General features: G+C 34.9%; 1 protein-coding gene across 1 annotated transcript; it reads right to left on the bottom strand.

Moving 5' to 3' along the window:
* Positions 1–5,390: 5,390 nt before the first annotated feature.
* Positions 5,391–6,685, bottom strand: LOC149578745 (uncharacterized). Its single transcript, XM_089805759.1, has 3 exons — positions 6,226–6,685; positions 5,685–6,101; positions 5,391–5,593 (listed from the first exon to the last, which is right to left on the bottom strand). Exons 1-3 carry the CDS (start codon positions 6,670–6,672, stop codon positions 5,531–5,533), a joined length of 927 nt encoding a protein of 308 aa, XP_089661885.1. The 5' UTR covers positions 6,673–6,685; the 3' UTR covers positions 5,391–5,530.
* Between the last annotated feature and the right edge of the window lie 15,837 nt (positions 6,686–22,522).

Below are 22,522 nucleotides of genomic sequence, written 5' to 3'. Positions count from 1 at the left end.
AATCTTTTAAATGCAAATCAATAAATACTTTGAAATGGACCTATCATATATCCAAACAATCCTTAAGCACACAATATCTTCCAAAGAGAAAGACAATTCTCAAAGAGGGAAATCTTTAAATCTCACTTTCCTTAGCAAGCACATGATCACTCTACTACTTCATAAGTTGGTCACAAGTAATAAATCTATCTCTTGCACCATTAATATTTCTCACATACTGGTCAGAGATTTAAAACAAAACTTGCTTCGTGTAATAATCTCAACACATACCTTGAATTTGGATATCTTCTCTTCAAGACTGATCAATCTGCAATCTTCAGCAACAATACACAGTCAACTTCAGCTTGCCAGAGATCCTTCAACAGTTCAACACTCCACTCAGTAGTTCACACATGAAGAAATATTCACTAAGTTCTTCAGCAATCTCCCTGAACTATTATTCTCACAACAAACTTCAAACTAGCAATCACCACCGTGTTTTCATTGCTCTGGTACCATGAAAATAAAAACTCATAATCATAACACAGAAGAGACACACAAGAGAACACATTACTCAGAATAATGAGCGTTACAAAACCAGGAATAGGCAGTTGTATTTATAACCAAACTCGTATTAGATGCCCAGAAATGTCTAGCGTGTTGTTTGGTATATTCTTAATGAGAGTGGTTGGTATTGGCAGCTGGAGGAAGCTATGAATAACTACAAATGTTTAATGTGGATAGTCTGGAAGTTTCTTGCTCTGTGCTGACCACACAACTACTATAATTAATTTACTTTGACATTTGTGAGTGTTGACATTTCATCAACTTTCCGACTGCCAGCTGTTCTTCACCTCCATTTTTGACTGCTTTTTAATTTCAATTTTTTTTCCAAACAAAACCATAAAAAATAAACAAATGAAAGTGGGCATACACCCACATGATAAAACAAACCTATCATGTAATAGCAAACCAAACAATCTTGTAATAGCAAAGAGGAAGTTGAAATCTGTGGAAAATCCATGACTTGATGCTGCCCATCAGTAACGTCCCCGTGAGTAATAACTAAATCTTTCCTGTGAAAATTACCTGTGATGATGTCTGGCCGTGCCAGTAAATATCATATTCCTCCATTGAACTCCCGGAGCTCTCCCACACATTTGCAGAATTACTTTCAATGTTCATAATGGACACTGGAAATTGGCAGAGACTGCATATCCTTAATTGGCCATTAGGAAGCAACTTATAGAAAGAAATTCCCCATTGTTTTTAGGAGAGAATCTTCCAAGCATCTGTTTGTTTGAATGTTTTGAAAGAGATGAGTTATATTGAATATATTAAAGCAGGCCATCCTTGCTGTCAGGAAGAGTTTGAGCTTATAGTGCGGCCATGGTCGTTATGACAATTTTGTTAGGACAGTTTAATTTGGGGGACAAAATGTACTAAAGACAAAACAAAGTTAATTTTTTTTTCAGATTGATGAAAATTTAGTGAATTTTTTCAATTTTTTTGTTGTTCTCTACTACGAACTAGGCAGATCATGAACATCAAATGCTAAAATTTTCAAAAAAAATCCATAATATTTTTTATTTTTTGAAAATTTATCAACCGTACAGTTTGTCTGGCCGTCATTTTATCATAGGAGATGGATTCTTGGAAATTTCAATTGACCATTGATTATTATTATTGAATGGACCAATTTCGGAGTTTTGTGTAAGCAGCGTGCAAAATATTTGACTCAGAAGTGCAGTCTGACTATGTAAATTTGAGCAAAATTAAAACGTGCCGAGACAAGCGGAAATTAGTCTATGAAGTTTTTGATTTCTTATTTCTCCAGAAATAGTGAGATTTTTCGCTTGCCACTATTAACGACTATATATTTTCCCCGCTGATATGAGAATGTGTCTTTTTCTTTGAATGTTGCCTTGAACAAGATAACGGCTTTTTCAAAAGAAGAAATGAAAAAAAAGAAAAAGAAATTGAAAGTGTCATTGAGATCACATTCAAAATATTTGTCCATTTTGTGTAGACGAGCAAAATTAAAACGTGTCGATAACGATTGGCGATTCAGTCAATGGTTTGTCTTCTGGATATATCAAAGATTAAGTATATATATTCGTGTGTCCGCTAGAATGATGAAATGGATGGTTTGACTTGTACTTAATTTTTTAGTTTCTCGTGGGGTTTAGTTCAATCTTTTATTTCTTATTACTTGATACCTCAGTAGTAGTGATATTTCAAATTGTCAAGTAATTCCTTTCTCAATATGAAACTTTAGTTTTTAATTTTCTTTTCTTATTGTCTAGTTTTATATTTTTATTTTTCTTAGTACTATTTATAATTTCTTTGTTGACAACTTTAACTGAAAATTAGGGTAGGCCATTTGAAATTTGAGCAAGTGGGATTTTTCAAACCATTTAATAGGTAGCATGTTCTTCTACATTTTGTCAGGCTTTTGTTGTATGTACATGTAACCAACAAAAGTTTCACATGGTAGATGATGTTTGACATTATAGATAACCTTCTAAATTAGGCATACAAGCATCTTTCACTTGTCAATCATCACAGTTTTAGTGGGTGTGTTAAACAAAACATATTTTGGTGTTTAGGTTATTTGTTGCTTTTGTTCTCCTTACATGGGCTTTCCAAAATTTTAAGAAATGAACTCTATTTGTGATTGGGTCATTTAGGTTATCTTATAACACTACTTGTCGAATTAGCTCACATTTCTCTTTTGGGGTACTCTATAGCTATGGTACTAGAGGTAAGGACTCCATTACTATTGTACAACACCAAGCCTCCAAGGATTCCAATATAGAGTGGTCTATGCAACATGTGGAAGGGCCTATAAGACAAACACAAGGTTCGGTATGCCTATGCATAGGGGATTGAAGATTTGAGGTCTTGGAAACCATCTATAAGTTGCATCTAATTGGAAGAAATTACGTACCTTTAAGGCCATTATTTGTGAGATGCAAGAGACCATTGTTGTTGTAGGTATGTTTCCAATGGCTTTGATTTCAATTTTCTTCTTTGTACGCCTCTCCTCATTGGCATGACTATATTGTAATGGTTAAAGGATTTGTATGTAGTATGTGGATACTACTAGTTCTTTATCTTCATAGTTGTGGCATTTGAGGTTTGTTTTCTTTCAATTTATGGGGTTTATATTAAAAGACACCTTTCTTGGAACAACTTAAAGAAATTCATATATATTAGATTGTATTAGTATCCTCTAGTATTTTGCTAAATATTTTTTTTGGTTAAGGAAGTTAGAATATCAATATCTATTTGTGAGCTCATGACATTTAATAATGGGGATATTAGGCATTGTAGAATACATTAGCTAGATATTGTTTGATATACTCATTCAAGTCCATTTGTGATAGAGTTTTTAACATTTATATCATATATTTGCACCACAGTCCCATTGGTTGGAAATTAATCTTTCATGTTTTGAAAAGTGTTTAACTAATAATATTTAACTTCATTTAGGGTGGGTTCATTTCTTTTACAATTAAGTGTTATCTAATCTAGATACTTTAATTCCCAAGGAGGTCTTTCAGCTTTAGTACCTAAAATAACAATCCATAAATGTATGAGAAGGTCCTTTTACCTCAGTCCAGGAATCATGCTCTCCCAATGAGCACATCTTCCTATATTATGTGTGGAATGCCAACCAAATAGAACTAGGAGCCTTCTTGCATCACTGCAAATTTCTTCATATGCCAAATGCAATTCTTGGAAGCTCATATTTTGCAACTCAAACTACATCACACAACTCTTAGACATTGCTTTTGCATCACACATCGCTTGTGCAACATCAAATACAATTTCATAACTTCATAATTAACTATATTTTAGTTTGTTACAATAATCTCATCTACTCTTGTTAGTGCACACATAGTACAAAATTGGTGCATCATATCCAACCACATCTATAAGACCATGCAATTATACAATTCAACTTCTAGAGCTATTTCATGATATGCCAAATTCTAGTCATTAGTGATGAAGTCTTACACATATAAAGTCAATAGTACACTTCTACTTCTACTTCTACTTCTACTTACTATTAACATCTATATTAACCAATATTCATCACAAATATGTAATTTATAATTTAGAATTTTAATATAAGCAATACACCATAGCAAAAATAGAAGATATTACATAGCCATATAACTCCCTAAAGAAAATACAATGTTCAAAATGCACAAATCAGTGAGATATCTAATCCAATTGCAATATTTTTCTGTGTGTGAATTGTTTCCTCCATATTGCATCTACATGCATACCACACATCTACATTTACATTTAGATTGTTGTCACTTAGATCACTTTGGACCCAAATAATTTGCATGGAAATTGATGCATTTGAACCCTGACATCAAGCTACAAGATTGACCATGTTATCTCCCAACATGTTTCAATCGTGTTTAGGTGGAAGACACACATAATAAAATCCACATGATGACCAAAGCTCAATTTGTAAAGGTTTTTTAAGAAGAATATAAATTTCTAGTCAACTAGTTCATCATAGTCTTGAGTCCTTAAATAATTTTCATATATATTTATATTATTCCACTAGACAAAACTATGGTCATGTGTGAATATATAACCATTTTATTAATATTGGAAAGATAAGTTTACACTTGTACATAGTAGAGGGCCTTACGCTTCTTGATCAATTGAAAGTGTTCCCGCATTTAAGAATTTAGATATGAAAAGAAAATTGTGCAATTAATTGAGGAAATGAAAACAAATAAATTCTATAATTTCATGTAATTTCATTATTATATATCTTACTTTACATAAATATGGGACGTGTCCTTTAAAGTTAGCTAAAAGTTTGAAGAGAAATGGTGGTTGAGGAAAATCTGGGTATAAGACCCCAATTGTATAAGCCAATGAGATAAAAATTAGTTTTCTTAATTTATAATTGTAAAAAATGTGCATCTTAGCTATAAAAAAATATTAATAATATACTAATATTTAAAAATAATTAATTTTGATTGATGGAAATCATAATTTTTAATCACTAGTTATAGGAAATTAATTTCAATAGTACTATGTTTAGGACAAGTACTAATTAAGAACTTGAAATATAGTCAACAATATAAACTCTAGTAGAGGTAGTAAAATTAAAAAGTTTCCTAAATTGATGTTTGTGAGAACACATTGTTAAGGTTTAGATGAAGAAGAGAAACTCACTTAACATCTTCTAGTTCATGCTGCTATACAATATGATTTTATGTGTTTGGATGGGACTAACATGCTACGGTTTGTAAGGAGGGGAATACTGCTGTAATCGTATTGTTTTGAAAATGAAGATTAGGCTGTTAACTGTCAAATTAAGTAAAAAGCAAAAATCTACAGCCACCCTTAAACATTACACACTAAGAAAAAAATTAAGCTTGGAAGGGATCCTTTATTAAAATAGATTTTTATATCTTATATATTTTTTTACAAAACTGGTTCAGTACTTGTGAAATTTTGAGTGCCCTTTTTGGCAAAAACAACACAATTTATGCTCTTATGTAAGCAATCTTTATGTTCCTGTAAGCGCATGCTTCACTGCCGTCTTGATCTGTCTCGTTTCCCATCCTTCTCCCTTCATCACGAACAATATGAAAATTTTGTCAATTTCAGCATCAAATATAATCAATACCAAGAAAAATAAAAGTTTGTGTTCAAGGCAACACCTTTGTTTTCCTGCGTATTGTCCCCTCAATCAGTTGGTTTTCTGGGCCTAATTCTCTCCATTGAATTCTCACTACCTTCAATTCCATTTCTCTCAAGCTTTTATCCACTGTAGCAATGGCGTCCATGTGAGAACAATTCGGCGCTATCTTTTTCATGTTTACTTCAATGATCGATTCATCTGGAACGCTGGTTTTCTCAACAAGTACATCAGCTTCTTCACAAATACAATGCTTCAACTCATGTCTTCTTGAATCTTCTGCACAACCATAAGATAAGCTACTGCAAGATTCGCTTATAGAATTCCCTCTAAGTGCATTTCTTAGACTTTGATTCTGCTGCTCAAGATCCTCTATCCGAAGCTTTTGCCGGTTCAGCTCCGATATGGCATTTGTGAGTGTGGAAGTTTTATCAACTTTCTGCAGCCAAAGATATGAATGAAATACCATCATCAATAAACAAATGAAACTGGCCATTTACCAACATGATGAAACAAACTGTAATAGAAAATGGAAACCCATCAAAGAAGTATAAAAATCTCACCTTGGGATTGTGAGGAACAAGGGAGCGTAGAGCCAGGAACTGCTGATTGAGTTTAGTTCTCCTGTTGCGTTCAGCAAGTTTATGTGTAATAGCGTATGATTTCTCTACCAACCCATCATTTGCTTCCCACCTTGACTTGTCCCTGCTATTTTTATAGATCCTCCGCATAAAATCAAAACATCTCTTTAGTGATTGCTGTTTCACTGCAGGTCCCAGACACAATTGGGCTTCCTTTCTTAAATCCTTCCTGTAATATCTGAATGCACTGTTCGATTTTGATCTACAATGGTGATCAATATTATTACCAAACAATTGATAGTGCAAAGATGAGGAAGTTGAAATCTGTGGAAGAATTCCCATGACTTGATGCTTGCCATCAGTAAAGTTTCTACCAGTCCAAAGAGGATCTGAAGTAGCTAAATTTTCCCAATGAAAAACACCCAACATGGCCGAAGAATCTAATCCTTCCACAATGTCTGTTCCAGCTGTCATGAAAATATTATCCTCCATTAAACTCCCGGAGCTCCCGCACATATTTGCAGAATTACTTTCCATGTTGATAATGGACACTGAAAATTGAAGGAGGCTGCACATCCTTGATTCTCCATGACGAAGCAACTTATATAAGAAATGACTTCACCATTGTTTTAGAGGAGAGAAGCTTCCGGGCATCTGCTGGTTGGAATGTTTCAAAAGAGACCGCTAGGTGCATTGAATTTATTAAAGGAAGAGTTTCAGCTTATAGTGCGGTCATTGTCGTCAATGTTTTTTTAATCCTAGGTGCTACATTCCGGGAAATTTTCAATCGGGCGGGCATTAATTATTATATTTGATTGGATGACCAAGTTTGGAATTTTTGTGAAGGCAGCGTGCGAAGTGCAGGCTGACGATGCGAGTTTGAGCAAAATTAAAACGTGCCGGACGAGTCTTTTATTATTTATTTTTCAAGAAATGGTCATGTTTGTCGCTTGCCACTATTAACGACTATATTTTTCCCCATTGAAGGCTTTTTCAAACAAAGAAAAGAAAAGCAAAGCAATTTAAAGTTTTCTGGAGGTAACGTTCAAAATGTTTGACTGAGTCAATGCATCTTTGGTGTATCCTGAAGTGAAGTTGAATGGCTCATAAAGAGCTCACTAGGGATCAAGTCACGCTGAGTGCAAGATCCGAAGACATCGTAAGGGATGAGGTCAGAATCGTGTTCCGGGCAAATTTGGCAGCGTGGATGCTCTTTAGTCCTTGGCTCTTAGATGAAGAGATTTCAAAGACGCGTGGACCCGTATTAGGTACCTTAAACTTGTTTGTGGATGACCTCTGTTAAAAAAAAAAAAAACAAGCTACACGTTGATGGCGATGAACGCACATGAGCAAAATTTAAACGTGTCGATAACGATTGGCGATTCGGTCGATGGTTTTTCTTGTGGATATGTCAGAGACTAAGTATATACTGGTGGGTCCGCATAGAACAATGACCACATCAAAGTAGAGTGGACTGTCGCCGGAATAGATCGTTGGGCGGCTGGGCGACGTTTAGTAGAATGATGAACAAGGGTTTCCGTTTTTTATTCCGCTTATGCATTGTTTCCTCCGATTCTATTTATTTTACTTTTCCAACTGAGCTTTCTCCTCGATTTTGATATTGTTCGTGCTACTTGTTAAATGAATAGTGTCGCAAGGCACACCTATAGGTGGTTAAAGGGATTCTATAGCTCTTTCTTTTAAGGAATTTGTTTGTGTTATTAAGGTTACAATTTTGACTTTAAAAATACCTCTTTTTGTGTTTACAAAAAAAGTTTTTGTTTTTACTAATTATTTGACATTTTGACAATTAGCTCTTCATTAATTTGTATTTCAAAACTATAGGTTCTTTAAGATTGTCTCATTTCCTCCAAAAAAAAAAATATTTGTGTCATGGAGCCTCTCAATATACCCTTTAAGACTTCTAGTAGATATTTCACTCTAGACAAAATCTATATTCTACAACTTATGATAGATGATGGGTTGAGTCTTTTAGAATTAAGCCCCATGCCACCTATTAAAGTAGAGCACTTTGATAAAGAAGTAGGGAAACTACAATTGGGAATCAAACTTAATATCCCCAAAATATCTAGGCACTTTGCAATAAAGGAAGGGCACATTAGGACTCTATTTCACATGTATGAAAGAAACATCTCAAAGATAATAAGCGATTTAACAATTCCCAAATCACTTAGATATAACTTTTGGAACATTATGGGGATATTAGATCATTGATATCAAAATTTGTTAGGTACTATTAAATAACCCCCAAGTTACGCAACCTATATACCACATAATTACCTTCATGTAACACAAGATATTTTATGATCTTCCAACATATAAACATGTGTTTACAATCTTTTATCATTGGATTAATTGTCCAACTAGGGCACTTCTTTGAATTATTGATAATATTTACAAAGTCAGTTTCTAACTGCACCTTCACAGACCCTCTATCCTTAGCCATTTTAATCCAAATATATGCTGAATAAGACTTGGAAAAGTGGTTTCTATGGGTATCTATTGGGAGGGACACTACATAGATGAACCTACAATTTTAAGCATGAGTTATTCCTCCACATCTATTAGGTCCATGTTTTCCCTTCTCTACTCCATTAGTATTAAATTTGATCAATCCTAGAGGATTAGAATAGATGAATTCATCTGTTGGATCCTTCTATTCTATCAAAGGATTCAAAACATCCCACTGCAATTTTGAGCTTTGAGAAATAACTACTCTATAGAAGGATCAAATAGAGGTCCCTTTTAACATTAAAACAATAAACAACATAATTTTCCATAAGAGCATGTCAATTCTTCATCTAGACAACTTCCATAGAAAAACTAACATTCCTAAAGATGCAACTAGCTCAATGACTATTTCCAGGAGACAGTGGAAGTAGAGGAGATAGAAGATAAGGCCAATAAATATTTCCAAGAAATCTACAAACCACCAGTTGTTTAGGTTAGCAATAACATGCAAAATAGTATTTTAAGGTCACTTAATCTAGTGGGGTGAATAACCAAATGAATGAGGCCATGACTGGTAAGGTCAAGTAGGAGGAGGTAAGAAAGGTAGTGTTTAGTATTAATCAATACAAAGCCCCAGTACCTAATAGGTTTTCCTCGACCTTTTTTAAGGAATTCTAGGATATTGTTTTAAAGTACGATGTGGTCTACGCGGCTAATAACTTCTTAGTTCTAGCAAGCTATTGAAGGAACTTAACTAGACATTCATAGTTCTAGTTCTTAAGACAGATGGCCCTCAATGTTTGGAAGATTTTAGAACCATTAGTCTCTGCAACACAATCTATAAAGTTCTCTCCAAGATTATGGTTAATCGCATCAAGCCTGTACTTGATAGGTTTATACCGCACTAGAATGGTTTTGTGTCAGGGTGGTAGATTCTTGATGTGATCATAACCATAGATGAGGTAAGTCACTCTGTGGAAAAGAGAAAGAACCTAGGAATGACCCTTAAACTTGATATTTCCAAGGCTTATGATAAGGTCAAGAGAGAAAGGGAATTTATTTTTCTATCCTAAATAATTTAGGCTTCAATGAAAATGTTATTAGAATTATCAGGAGTGCTGTGAACACTCTTATATTTTTTGTTCTTGTTAATGGGGCCCTTGGCATATTATTTTCTTCCTCCCAAGGTCTGTGACAAGGTGACCCCCTATCACCTTACTTGTTCATCGAATAAAAGGCATCAAACCTAAGTCCCTATTCCCACCATAGATTATCCAACAATTTTTTGATGACACCTTATTTGGCATCTCTTCAATCCATGAGTCTAGGGAGTGAAAAGAAAATTTGAATTAGTATGAGATAGTTTTGGACAATGCATAAACTATCAAAAAAAAAAGTGTGTTTTTTCAACACGAACACTAGTTTGAGGGAAAAGGTAACCAAAATACTAGAATACCAGGAGGAAAGTATTTTAGATACCTATCTTGATCTCTTGCTCACAATTAAAGAAGTCTTGAATCAGTACTGGAATGACCTAGTTGAATACTTTCAAAGAAAGCTAGCATGATGGAAATGAACGTTTTTGAGTAGCGCAAGGAAACTCTAGCTTCTCTTAGCCTCTTTGCAAGGTATTTTGGTGTATTTTCTCCACATCTTTAAACTCCCAAGTAGATATATAGAAATTCTTGAAAAAATCCAAAGAAATTTCTTATGGTCAAGTTTTGAAGAGAAGTTTAGGATGAGCTTGGTGAGATGGGAAAAAGTTTACCAACCTAAGGTCCTTAGAGATTTGAATATAAGGCCCTCCTAATTAAGGTTGGCTAGAGATTGATGAACTCCTTGGGTAGTTGGTGCAACATTATGAAGGCCAAGTATCTTGGAGGAGACTCGTTTCATCACTTCCTATGGACCCATGCTCTCCCCCAAGGTTCTAAAATTTGGAACAATGTGGTGCATGCCTGAATTTTTTTTAAGATGGTTACTCATTGGATTATGGGGAATGGAAACAACATTGAATTTTGGGAAGACCAATGGCTCCAAGATGACCCCCTCATGCACACTAGGTTCCAACCCTTGTGTGAGGCTTTTAATAAACATAATGGTACTTTGACTTGAAGCTATATATCATCTCTGATCGTCAATGGAAAATAATTCAAAATTAGGAGTTTAGTGGGACAAGCCTTATCCTAGAACTAAAAAATCTTCTCCAATATTATCGGATTCCCTCCACCTCGGTTGATGACTCTTTGGTTTGGCGACTTACCCCCTTGGGTGACTTCATGGTGAAATCATCTTATCTTTGTTGTCTAATGGGGGATGTGGCCCGAGGGGATTGGAGGAAGGTCTGGTACCCATGAATCTTGCCAAAGATAAATTTCATTTGGTGGAAAACCTCACACAAGACTATCCTCATATATGATAATCTACAATGGAGAGGGTGTTGGCTAGCAAACTATTGTATTGCATGTTACCAAGAAGCATAATCTATCCCACACCTTCTCATCCACTACTCTTTTGCATTGGATGTTTGGAGCAGGGTCCTTGCATTATGAGAGGTCTAGTTGTGTGCTAATGTCAAATTACATCAATTTTTTCACTAGGATGGGTCATCATATCACCCATATCTATAAACCCTACGAAGAATAATCCCCCTGTATGTCTCATGGAAAATATGGAAGTCCAGCAAAATAATAGAATCTTCGAGGATAAAGCCATTACTAGTTTGGTAGTGGTCCAACATGTTACTAGACTCCTAAAGGAATGTAGTGGGATCTGGTGATGGAAACCACCCCACCCTGTAATCCCCTGTGAAGACTTGATATGAAGTGGCTGTCCGCTTAGGACTTAGGTTCAATGGTGTTATAGTTTGATAACTCCAAAGCTATGGCTAGGTATAAAATGATGTGGCACCCCCTCTTGAAACATGGATACTACTTAATTTTGATGGGTTGGCCATGGCTAGAAGCACTGCAGTTGAGGGTGTCCTCCGATATAGCATGGGGGAGGTAGTGGTTGCTTATACTAGGAATTGCAGAGGGGGTTCGAACAGTGAAGTGGAAGCCTTGGCTCTTCTATGGGGAATGAGAGTTGTGAGAGCTAGAGGAATTAACAAATTAGCAATTGGGGGGGATTCAATGTTAATTATTAAAGAAATTAAAGGAGAGGGTTGGAGTAGCTGGAAGATCAAAACAATAATAAACAAAATTTAGAAGTTGATGGAAGGGTGTCAAGAGATTCACATGGACCACATTTACTGCGGAGGAAATGGAGTGTTAGATGAGTTGGCAAAATTTGACCATAATGTCACTCCAATAATAGAATGGGAGGATGTCAGCCAAACTCCATCATCAACTCAAGTGATGATGGAATGTGAGCATACTTTTCATAATGTCATATGAATCATTACGAAAGGTAGCACACCTTTATGAATTTGTGTGGGCGAGAAGGTTGGTGGATTTTCTTTCATAATGTTAAATTTTGGCAAGATTACGTGAGGATTTTCCTTTGTGTCCCTCCCATCGTGAGCCAAGTAATTATTTCTACAAAAGGAGAAGTGGTGTGGATTTGTCCAAATATAAAAAAATGACAAAGATGGATGACAAGGACACTTTAATGAAACTCCACTCCAACTATAGCCGGCAACAATTAATTTTGGAAGGAAAGGTAATGATCACACGTGGCATTGAGAGAGGTTTTTTGATTTCCAGGAAACCTTGTGACCTTATGATGGGGTTTTTCTACCTTAAAGAAATTTCAACTTGGGTACAATTTATTTAACCTACTGTTATTGCCAAAATTTGGTCTATAATAAGAAGATTTCAGAAAAATATGAGAAATTGGTGATTGAGTTGGGTGAAGAAATGGGTTCCAGTGACCGCATTGAACTAGTGGAGTTTGAGGCTTACATCCGAAAGAGTGAAGCTACGATGCTTTATCTTCAAGAAGGAGGATTACTACCATTTATGGAAGGAATGGAAAAACATGACAAGCACATATTGATGCAATTCTTTAGCTCTTGGAATGATAGGAAAATGAACATCAATGGGGGGTAAAAGCATAAACTTGTGTCACCCTTTTACAAAGGAAAAGGCTAACAAAAGTATCATTGTTCACCTTCTATGATATAAAAAAGGTAGTATTATTTAGAATTTGAAAATGAAGTAAACTAATGAAATCTGTAGAAATGTATGAAGTTTAGGATTATCATTTTGAATAATTATTTGGAAAAGGAATTGATATATTTTCCTAATATTTAAAGACAATTTTTTAGTTGGTAAAAAACACTGAAAATTAGGGGTCTAGTTCCCACTACAAAACTATATGAAAATAAAGACATTTCCATTTGATCTTAGATTATGTTATAGATAACATATATAGCTAGAACAATCAAAAATAAAAATTAGCTTTAGACCTATACTCTCTCTTTTATAATGATTCAAATTTCAACTCACCTAAAATTGATAGTTTTCATCTCCCACCACATTTTTCGAAATAAATCTATTCTAACCAAAAGAAAAATTATACATTTTGGAAGAGGAGTCTCTCCTCTAGAATGTCACATGATTTAAAATAAATAAATATATGATTTAGTATTTTTTTCCTTCTCAAAATTGACATCTTCTTGACTATTAAAATACATACTAGTAGAATTTTGTAATTACAATATACTATATCTAATCAAAACACTATAAACTCTATAAGAGAATATTCTTGACACTAAGCTCTATAAAATGGTATTTATATGTTATTAAAAAAAAATCATAAAAAATAGTAAGAGTTATTGAAACATCAATTTTCTAAAATAATTTAATTTCTTTAGTAATTGGATACAAACTAGTATAAACGATACATTTAATAGACATTTCCAATTAGAAAAGTGTGAGACCCTATATAACTTAGTTAGAATGAATTTATCTAGATCATATGTTTGAAATAAGTTTAGTTTTAGATAGATATACTCAAAAATAGTTGTTATGATTAGTTAGCTTGAAAGGTGACACAACTTTGTACTTTTACCCTAGGATGGTGTTTGAAATCATGGAGGAGCTTATTACTAGGGTTGGAGGATTTTCACTAGAGGGAAAGAATTGGTGCAAGTGGGCTAGGGTGAATGATGAAAACAACTTGAGGAAGTTTTTTAAATTTAATGGGGAGCCAATTCACATGTGTGGTGGGTTTTGCAAAGAGGATCTTCTGAAACCCTAGGATGTAATTTTCTATGCCATTATGAGGTATATTACCCTTGAAGATCAGTTCTAGGTACTATATTACTACCATTACCCCATTCTCAACCATTTTAGGAACCTTGATTTGATTTCTTTTATGTACATTATTCTGTATTCCATGGAAGACTATGTCTTTAAGGCTAGGAAAAAGAAAGATGATGACAAACCCTTTTATATCATTCACCAAGGCTTCATGCACAAACTTTACAAGCACCACCTTGCCTTAAACCCACCACTTCTTTTCAACCCGCTGGCTATTGTTACTCCCCAAATCTTCATGGACCCTATCCCTAGTTTAAGCCACAAAAAAGTAAACAAAAACCCTAGCTTTTAGGTAAAAGTAAGCCTCATTGAGTTGGATATTGACACAACGAGGAGTAAGAAAACTACTAAAAGGGCTGGTGAATGACTCCAAATAGAGAAATTCAAGTCCCCCCTAAACAAGATTTTAGCTTTGAGTCTACTGTGAGTGAAAAAAACCCCACCAAGAGGAAGAAGCCACACTAGGACATTGGAAAGAAGCTTGTCTCTAGCCCACCTAGTCCCTCACACATCTCGGATACCCTAGAAGTCATCTCATCCTTGACTAGGAGCAGGAGTGAGGACATCACCTCCCCCATGAAAGGAACTCCCAAAGGTGGGGGAAGAAAGGGAAACCTAGCCATGGCTAGAGCCAAAGCAAGGCTCAACTCGAGAGGCTGGAGCATTTGACCCATTGCATCGATTACCCTAGCATACGACTCCATTACTATATAATAATAATAATAATAATGTGATTTTATATTAAATATAATAATAATATAGTACTATATTATATAATAATAATTATAGTAATCATATATTAATATATTATATTTAATAATAATAATCATATTTTACTATATTATATGTAATAATAATAATATGCTAATATGTACTAATACATACTAATATACTATTACATAATAATACATAATAGTTGTTGATTTCCCACACTTGCCCAATTGATTTTCTCCAATTTTTGGGCAATTATTTTGGGTACTCGATATCATATCGGGTATCTAATCTTGAATCAGATACTTGATAATATTAGATATTTGATATGGGATCAAATACCAAAATTGGTAACTAGTAGAATTTTCCCAAAATATTCTCCATCACTGAAGACCTGATAATCAAATTTTTTTGGGGCCATTTTCATTGGTTTGGAGAAAAAAAGATTGTTTGGGGCCCATTCGACCAAAAAGGTTGCTTCAAGATTTGATTAGATGTCTTGTCTTGTTGTTTAAATGGGGAGTACTAGTCGTTGAAAGGCTAAACACAAAAGGAAAGTATTGAATGAAGACATTGCAACATATAGGGAAAGGGACAAGGTAAATCATCAAAGGAAGAGACAAGGTATGTTAAATGTGAATCAAGTTGATGATGTATTGATTGAAGGTGATATCACAGAGTCAAAAAATGAATATGTTCAGTTGGGGAATGAAAGTGTACCAATTGATAATGATAATGTCAGGATTGAAAATTTGGAGAATGAAAATTTACTAGTTCATAATGTAAATTCCATGATTTAACATGTCAAAAATGAAAATGCACAAGAAAGTGCCTGTGATGGACTTTCATCCTCTATTCCTATATCTTTAGAGTGTTCTCATTGTTAGGTTGGATTTGAAGGTTTGGGACTATTGGGTTAGAATGGACTATGGGGTGAGCTAGAAGATAGATATCAATTGGTTTGATCTTGTTGTGTAGTCCATTTCTATGGAACTTCTCAAACATCTTATTTCTTTAAGATTTAATAGGTTGGATTAGTTGGATGAAGTTTTTTGGAAGATCTCAAAATTAGGGGACTATACAATCAAATCGAGTTTTGTCCTACTAGATCCAAATTGGCTCACCATGTTTGACTAGAAAAAGATATCAGATAATAAGGCTATACCTAAAGTCAAGTATTTTAACTAGACTATCTGTCATAATAAGGTTTTTACTTTATATTATCTTCAGAAAATAGCCATTTAGATTATCAATAGATGTGTTCTATGTGAATATGATGTAAATTTTATTGAGCATATTCTCTTCTCTTGCCCCTTTGCTTGGAAAGTCATAGAATGTATTGTGAGTCTTTTAAATTTATAATGGTGTTGGAGTAATGATCCAAAAGGTGTTGTTAACTCTTGGTTGTGTGCCTCTTCTCATCCTTTTTTTTTTGAACTTTGGTGGGTGTCCATTTGGTATGATAGCTAGAGCTTGTGCAAGGAACATGACAACATGATATTTAGGGACAAAAGAAAAAATGAAAAAGTGATTATTATGGGGCTCATCCATAATGTGAATGAAAATATAAAGACTCTAAATCTCTTTAATGACTATCCCACCCAATTATCTTTTAATTGGGAGGTTGATCAACTCTGGGGAGTGTTGGAAAATCTGAAAAAAAAAAAACCCTATGATATGTATCTACAAGAATATTTAATGCCCCCCTTACCCAAATTGGGTCAAGCTAAACTTTGGTACTTCCTTAATGGGTAACCCAGGTTAGACAGGTGGGGGTGGGATTTTGAGAAACTCAAAAGAGGAATTATTGGTAGCCTACTTAGTCAACTAATGCATCCAAAAATTTTATGTGGTTGAGCTATTTTCCATTTATCATGGGGTTGTTGTGTCGACAAGGATAAATTTGCAAAAAAATATTAATCAAGGGGATTCCTTACATATAATTTATATTTTAAGGGGCATGACTAAGGTTGGATGGAACGATGGAGTTGTTATATAGATGATTAGACACATGTTAATTAATATGGAGGAGGTTTCTTTTTACCACACGTATCAAGAAGGAAATCATGTCATAGATATGTTGGAAAGCATGAGAATATATATGGAGGAGTTCAAAATTTGGGATGGTCCTTCATCTATTCTCGTGGAGGTGTACGATGCAATCTACCATGATTGATCTAAAATCACACATAAATGAACATTTCATGTTATTTCCTTTATTGGAGTCTGGTTCCTGTAGTTTTTTGATGAGTTGGATTGTCTTTTGGGTGTTCAAGTTATTTAGCTTGTGTGCAAAGCTCAAAATTTTGTATTTGATTTTCTTGGGTAAGTTCATCCTAAAAGTTGTGTGTAGAATTTACAATTACCACAACACAAGAAGCATGGTTGGGGATCCCAATTAGATTGAACCCAATGAATGGAGGAAGTATCATAACAATAATGTGCTTTGGAAGATCATTGAGTGTGGAGGGATTACTAAGTATATCACATCTATGAAAGGCTACAACCTTGAGCTCTCCAAAAAATAATAATGGAGTATATAGATGAAGGCAAGGTTATGGTGGTTGCATTTCTTTTCTGATTGTATCAAAGTCCATTTCTACCATTACTAGGCTAAGCATGGATGGTGTGAAGATTTTGAGGAACACAAAAAATATCCTTGAAATAGGCTCTTGAATGCTTTCTTGACCATGGTGAGAAAGTTCCTAGGCTTCATCATGTTTTCGATAGAGAGGCAATGAATAGGGTGTGGCATGACCTGGTGAAGGTGCTCATTCATTTCATTACCTGTGAACAAACATTGAAAGCAATGGCTAGGTGCCTCCTTTTCTAGATGCACAATTTATGTAAGAAGATCAATAGGATGGAAGCCATTGTTAAGGTAGAGAAAAAATTGGTGGACTAGACGTTAGGCTATAGGGATAAAGTATGGTGAAATGTTGCTAGGGAGTTGAGTGATAAGATTTAGAACTAGGAACAATTGGAGGAGAAGGTGGAGGATATCAAGAACAAAGTGTTCTTAGAGGAAGAGATAGATGAAATGTTGAAAGCTATGGTGTCCATAAAGAAAACACAAGATCAACATGGAGAAAAAGTTAATAATTTAGTCTCCCAAAACAATTTGGTTTCGGCCAAATTGGAGAAGGACATTGGCAGTTTGAAGACCCAGCTAGAGGAAAAGTCTACAAAGAGGAAGCACAAGGAGGATACTCCAAAAAAGGTTGAAGACTTCTTGAGGCCTCCCAGAGAAGGATTGAGACTAGGTTTTTTTGTTCCCCACGTTTTTGTTACTAGATCAACTCAAAGAGTTGTAGAGGTGATGGGTTGGCATGTGTTTTGTTGCCTTCGAATGGTTTTTGCTAGGTCCCTAATTTGTGCTCATTCATGATGGTGTTGGTTGTTGGTTTGATTTGGTGTAGTTGTTTTAGTTGTTGGGTTTGGCACAACAGGTGGATGTTGTTTTTTTAAATTTAAGAGAACTTTTCAAATTGGACATAACTTTTCATTAGTAATTGATGCATTACTTACAAAAACCACCTACCTACCTAATAAGCTAAAAGAAGGAAAATATTAACTTATATAACAAAGCTCAAGTGATTTTCCATTCTATTATTTAGTGCAATGAACACTCCAAGTACTAAGATATAATATGCATAATGCATCTCACTTAACAAATAACTATTCAAAAATGATTTCTATTACTGTAAGTTTATTGTCCTTTTACCAAATGTCCCCATGTATCTTCTTAAATACATTTTCTCCTTAAATTTAAGAAATTGTATGTTCCCATGTAAACTTTCAATTATAGGAAATGGATAAATCTGAATCTTGTCCTATTAAAGTGGAGCAGCTGAAGTATAGGAATTGAAATTAAGCTTTGCAAAAAATTTAAGGGTTGAAAATAAGCAGCAGCTTCTTATTAAAATAATGTGAGTGGGGTCTACATATTTCATTCCCTCTGCTTTAGACTTTTTTTCTTCCAATTTTTTACCGAAAAAAATGAAAGACTAATTTTATTCTAAAATAGAATTCAATACAAAATAAGGAGTAAACTTAAGTATTCACGGGGTCACAGGCTTCACAGATAGCTCCTTAAAATTTTTAAAAGCGGCTGCTAGTCAATTGCCCTTAATCATAAGCAATATCAAACGAATCATGAAATAGATATAAAAAAAATCCAAAATAGCACGTTTGAGAAAATTCTCTACTATTGTAATCCATAATTTTATTATCTGTCATTTTACAATATACTTATTAAACACAGAGATCATTATGGAATGTCTAACACATTTGGTCTTTTTTTGCCATGTTTTCTCAACTACTGTTTACTTGTACCACCAAATCATGTAAAATACCTTTTGTGTTCTTATTAATGTCTGTTAACTAGCATTCAGAGCACGTTTCACCGCCGCCTTAATCTTCTCTCTCTTCTTTGCCTCCCATCGTTCTCCCTACATATTCACGCGTTACAATAGGAAACTTACAAATTTCATGCATGCAATCTATCTTGGTCTATTATTTATACAAAACTATAAGTTTGTGTACAAAAATAATACCTTTCTTTTACTGCGGATTGTCCCCTCCAGATAATCCGCGCTCCATTGGATTGTCAATATGAAAATCTAGTTGGGGCATGAGCTGCAGGCCATACCCATCATCAACCCAAAGAAAATCTGATATAACGAGATCTTCCCTTGGAATATTAGCCGAATCATCTAGACCTCCAATGACGTCTATTGCTGTCATGAAACTCACAACCCTCATCAAACTACAAGAGTCCTCACACATCTTTGTGGAAATATTTTCCATGTTCATGATGAACTTGGAATTTCTTTCTCGATACGACTTACGATCAACTAATATTGGCCCTGCAAATTGTAATGTGATCACATGGATTTTATTGTATGCGAGCTTTACTGTAGAGCCTTTTTCTTTGCTTGATAGAATGGTTACATATCTTCTTCTTGTTACGTTGCCTTGCAATGGCCAGATTAAACAATGTAGCCAATTGACTGTAGCATACAAATGTTGCTTCTTCCTTTTGGTGGGCTTTTTCTCACTCTCAATGGACTCAAAACTAAAGTCTTGTTTGGGGGGGTTTATAATTTTTCCATTTGGATCCATTTACTAGCTCTCTTAGTAGTTCTCTTGCTCCTTCTTGTGTCTGTATCAAACTCAATAAGGCTTATGTTCATCTCTTAGAACTAGGGTTTTTTTGGCTTTTTTTAAAGCTTGAGCCAGGGCTAGGGTCCATGGAGACTTGGGGAATAATAGTAGCTAGTAGGTTGAAAAGAAGCAATAGGTTTAAGGCAAGGTGGTGTTTGTGAAGTTTGTTCATGAAACCTTGATGGATGATATAAAATGGTTTTCCTTCCTCTCTCTTTTTTAGCCTTAAAAAAATAGTCTTCCATGGATTACATAATAAGGTATAGAAAGGAAATCAAATCATTGTTCTTGAAATGGTTGAGAAAGGTGAAGTGGTAGTAACACAATACTTGGAACCAATCTTCAAGAGTGATATAGTTATAATGGCATAGAAAATCACATCCCAGGGCATCAAAAGATCCTCTCTAGAAAACCCACCATGTATGCAAACTAGATCCTTATTAGGTCTAAAGAACTTTCTCAAACTCATTTCATTAGACACCTTGGCCTGCTTGCACCAATTCTTTCGCTCTAGGGATAAATTTGAGACCCTAGTGACAAGCTTCTCTGTAATTTAAAATGCCATCCCAATAATGTTGAATTTCCTATCAATCCAAGAGTGGATGAATTTCATGGAGATGTTCTTATCATTCTTTTCCATGCCTTCCATGAATGGCAACAATCCTCCTTCCCGTAGGTAAACCCATGTTGCCTAGCTTTTTCTAATGTAATCCTCAATCTTCATTAGTTCAATGCGGTCACCAGCACCCATTTCTTTACCAAACTTAACCACAAACTACTTAGATTTGTCCAACATTCCCTTGTTGCATAATGCATTGCAATAGCCATGATAGATTATGTAATTTACTCTTAAGATGAAACTGTGAAGCCAACCAAAACACATCATTAGATCGCAAGGTTTCATAGTTTCCAAAATCCCTCTTCCAATGGCATGTGTGATTGGAACCTTTCTTTTTGAGATTAGCTATCACCAATTGTATTTGGAGTTAGGTTTGGTGAAAGTATCCTTGTAATCCATCCCTATCATTTTTTTACATTTGATCAAATTTGTGCCACTCATCCTTTTCCCAAAATAATTAATGCTCGCAGTGAGAGGATCACAAAAGAAAATCTTAACACAATCTTTCTGAAACTTACCTTTATGACAATAAACCCAATGGTATTCCTGCCTATGTAGATTCATAAAAATGTGCCATCTATTGTAATGATTCATGAGGCATTGTGAGATGTACGTCCACTTTCCATCATCATTTGAGTTGATGATGGGGTTTGGCTGACATCCTCCCATTCTATTATTCTCTTGATACTGTGGCCAAATTTTTCCAAATCATCTGCCACTCCATTCCCTTCATGTTAGCTGCACTCCATGTGGACCTCTTGAAACCCCTACATTAACTTACAAATTTATTCAATTATCATTTTGATCTTCTAGCTACCGTGGCTCTCTCCTTTCACCATTTTGATAATCAAAATTGAATCCCCCTTGATTACCAATATATTAATTCCTCTAGCTCTCACTATCATCATACCCCATAGAAAGGCTAGGGCTTCAGCTTCATTGTTTTATCTCCCTCCATAGTTCCCAATATAGGCAACTACAAGCTTCCTAGTATTATTTCAAAAGATATCCTCAATCATTGTGCTCCCATTCATGGCCGCCCCATCAAAATTAGGTTTTATCCATGCTTGAGGAGGGCGGTCCCATGTCATTCTATGCCTCATGGTAGGTTTTGAGTTATCAAAGTTTTCCACCATCGAGCCTAAGTGCCAAGCTGACACCCACTTCAAATTCTTTCTTCTCGAGAGGTTCAGGAGGGGTGGGGGTTTCCATCACTAGATCCCACTATATTCTGTTAAGAGTCTTGTAACTTGCAGAACCACAACCAAACTAGGAGTGGCTTTTTCCCTATATATTTTGTTATTTGTTTCCTTCCACATTTTCCACGAGACATATGAGGGAATTATTCTCCATAACATTTTTAGATATGGGTGATTAGAGGGCCCATCCCAGTAAACAAATTGATGTAAGTTCTCATTAACACACCACTGCACCTCCCATAATAAAAGGACCCCCCTCTGGACTTCTGACACAAAAGAGTAGTGAATGAGGAAGTATGGGATATATTCCACTTCTCTGTAGCATAACACACAACAATTAGTTAACTTACACCTTCTCTTTTGAAGATTATCAATATTGAGAATTGTCTTGTGTAAGACCATCCACCAAAAGACATTTACTTTTTTTTAGGATCCATGGGTGCCAAACCTTCCTCCAATCCCTAGAGGCCACCTCCCCTTAAGATAAAAAAGGTAAGTAGATTTCACTGTGAAGTCTCTTAGGGGGGTAAGTCTCTAAATAAAGAGTTGCCGACTAGGGAAGGGATGCGATAACTCTAAAGCAAACTATTTCTTTCATAACAAAAAAATACTTATCTTGTGTACATATATTGGTCTTATTGTGTTGGATATGAAAGTTAGAGCTAACGAGTGTACATGCTTAGAAATAGGTATTTGGTCCATTTAAGTTGTATGTATTCTCTATTGTACATAGAAATGCAATACTTTAATAATAAAAAATGGTATTTTCCATTTGTACTAAGATTTTTAGAAATTAAGTTTTGGTAAAATATTTAAAATCTCATTTATTAATGGATGTGTTATTT

Source organism: Cupressus sempervirens, chromosome 1 (genome assembly GCF_028749045.1).
Source record: "Cupressus sempervirens isolate cs-2001-9-10 chromosome 1, ASM2874904v1, whole genome shotgun sequence".
Lineage (NCBI taxonomy): Eukaryota > Viridiplantae > Streptophyta > Pinopsida > Cupressales > Cupressaceae > Cupressus > Cupressus sempervirens.
The sequence above is the reverse complement of the archived record's forward strand: the minus strand, read 5'-3'. Positions and strand labels throughout refer to the sequence as shown.

Bases quoted from the DNA above. Each gene is read 5' to 3' on its own strand.
- LOC149578745 (XM_089805759.1), bottom strand. From the start codon at position 6,672: ATGTTGGGTGTTTTTCATTGGGAAAATTTAGCTACTTCAGATCCTCTT. The intron at 6,102-6,225 runs GTGAGATTTTTA...CTTTGGCTGCAG, and splicing joins TTGTTCCTCACAATCCCAAG to AAAGTTGATAAAACTTCCAC. The intron at 5,594-5,684 runs GTGTTGCCTTGA...TTCGTGATGAAG, and splicing joins CAATACGCAGGAAAACAAAG to GGAGAAGGATGGGAAACGAG.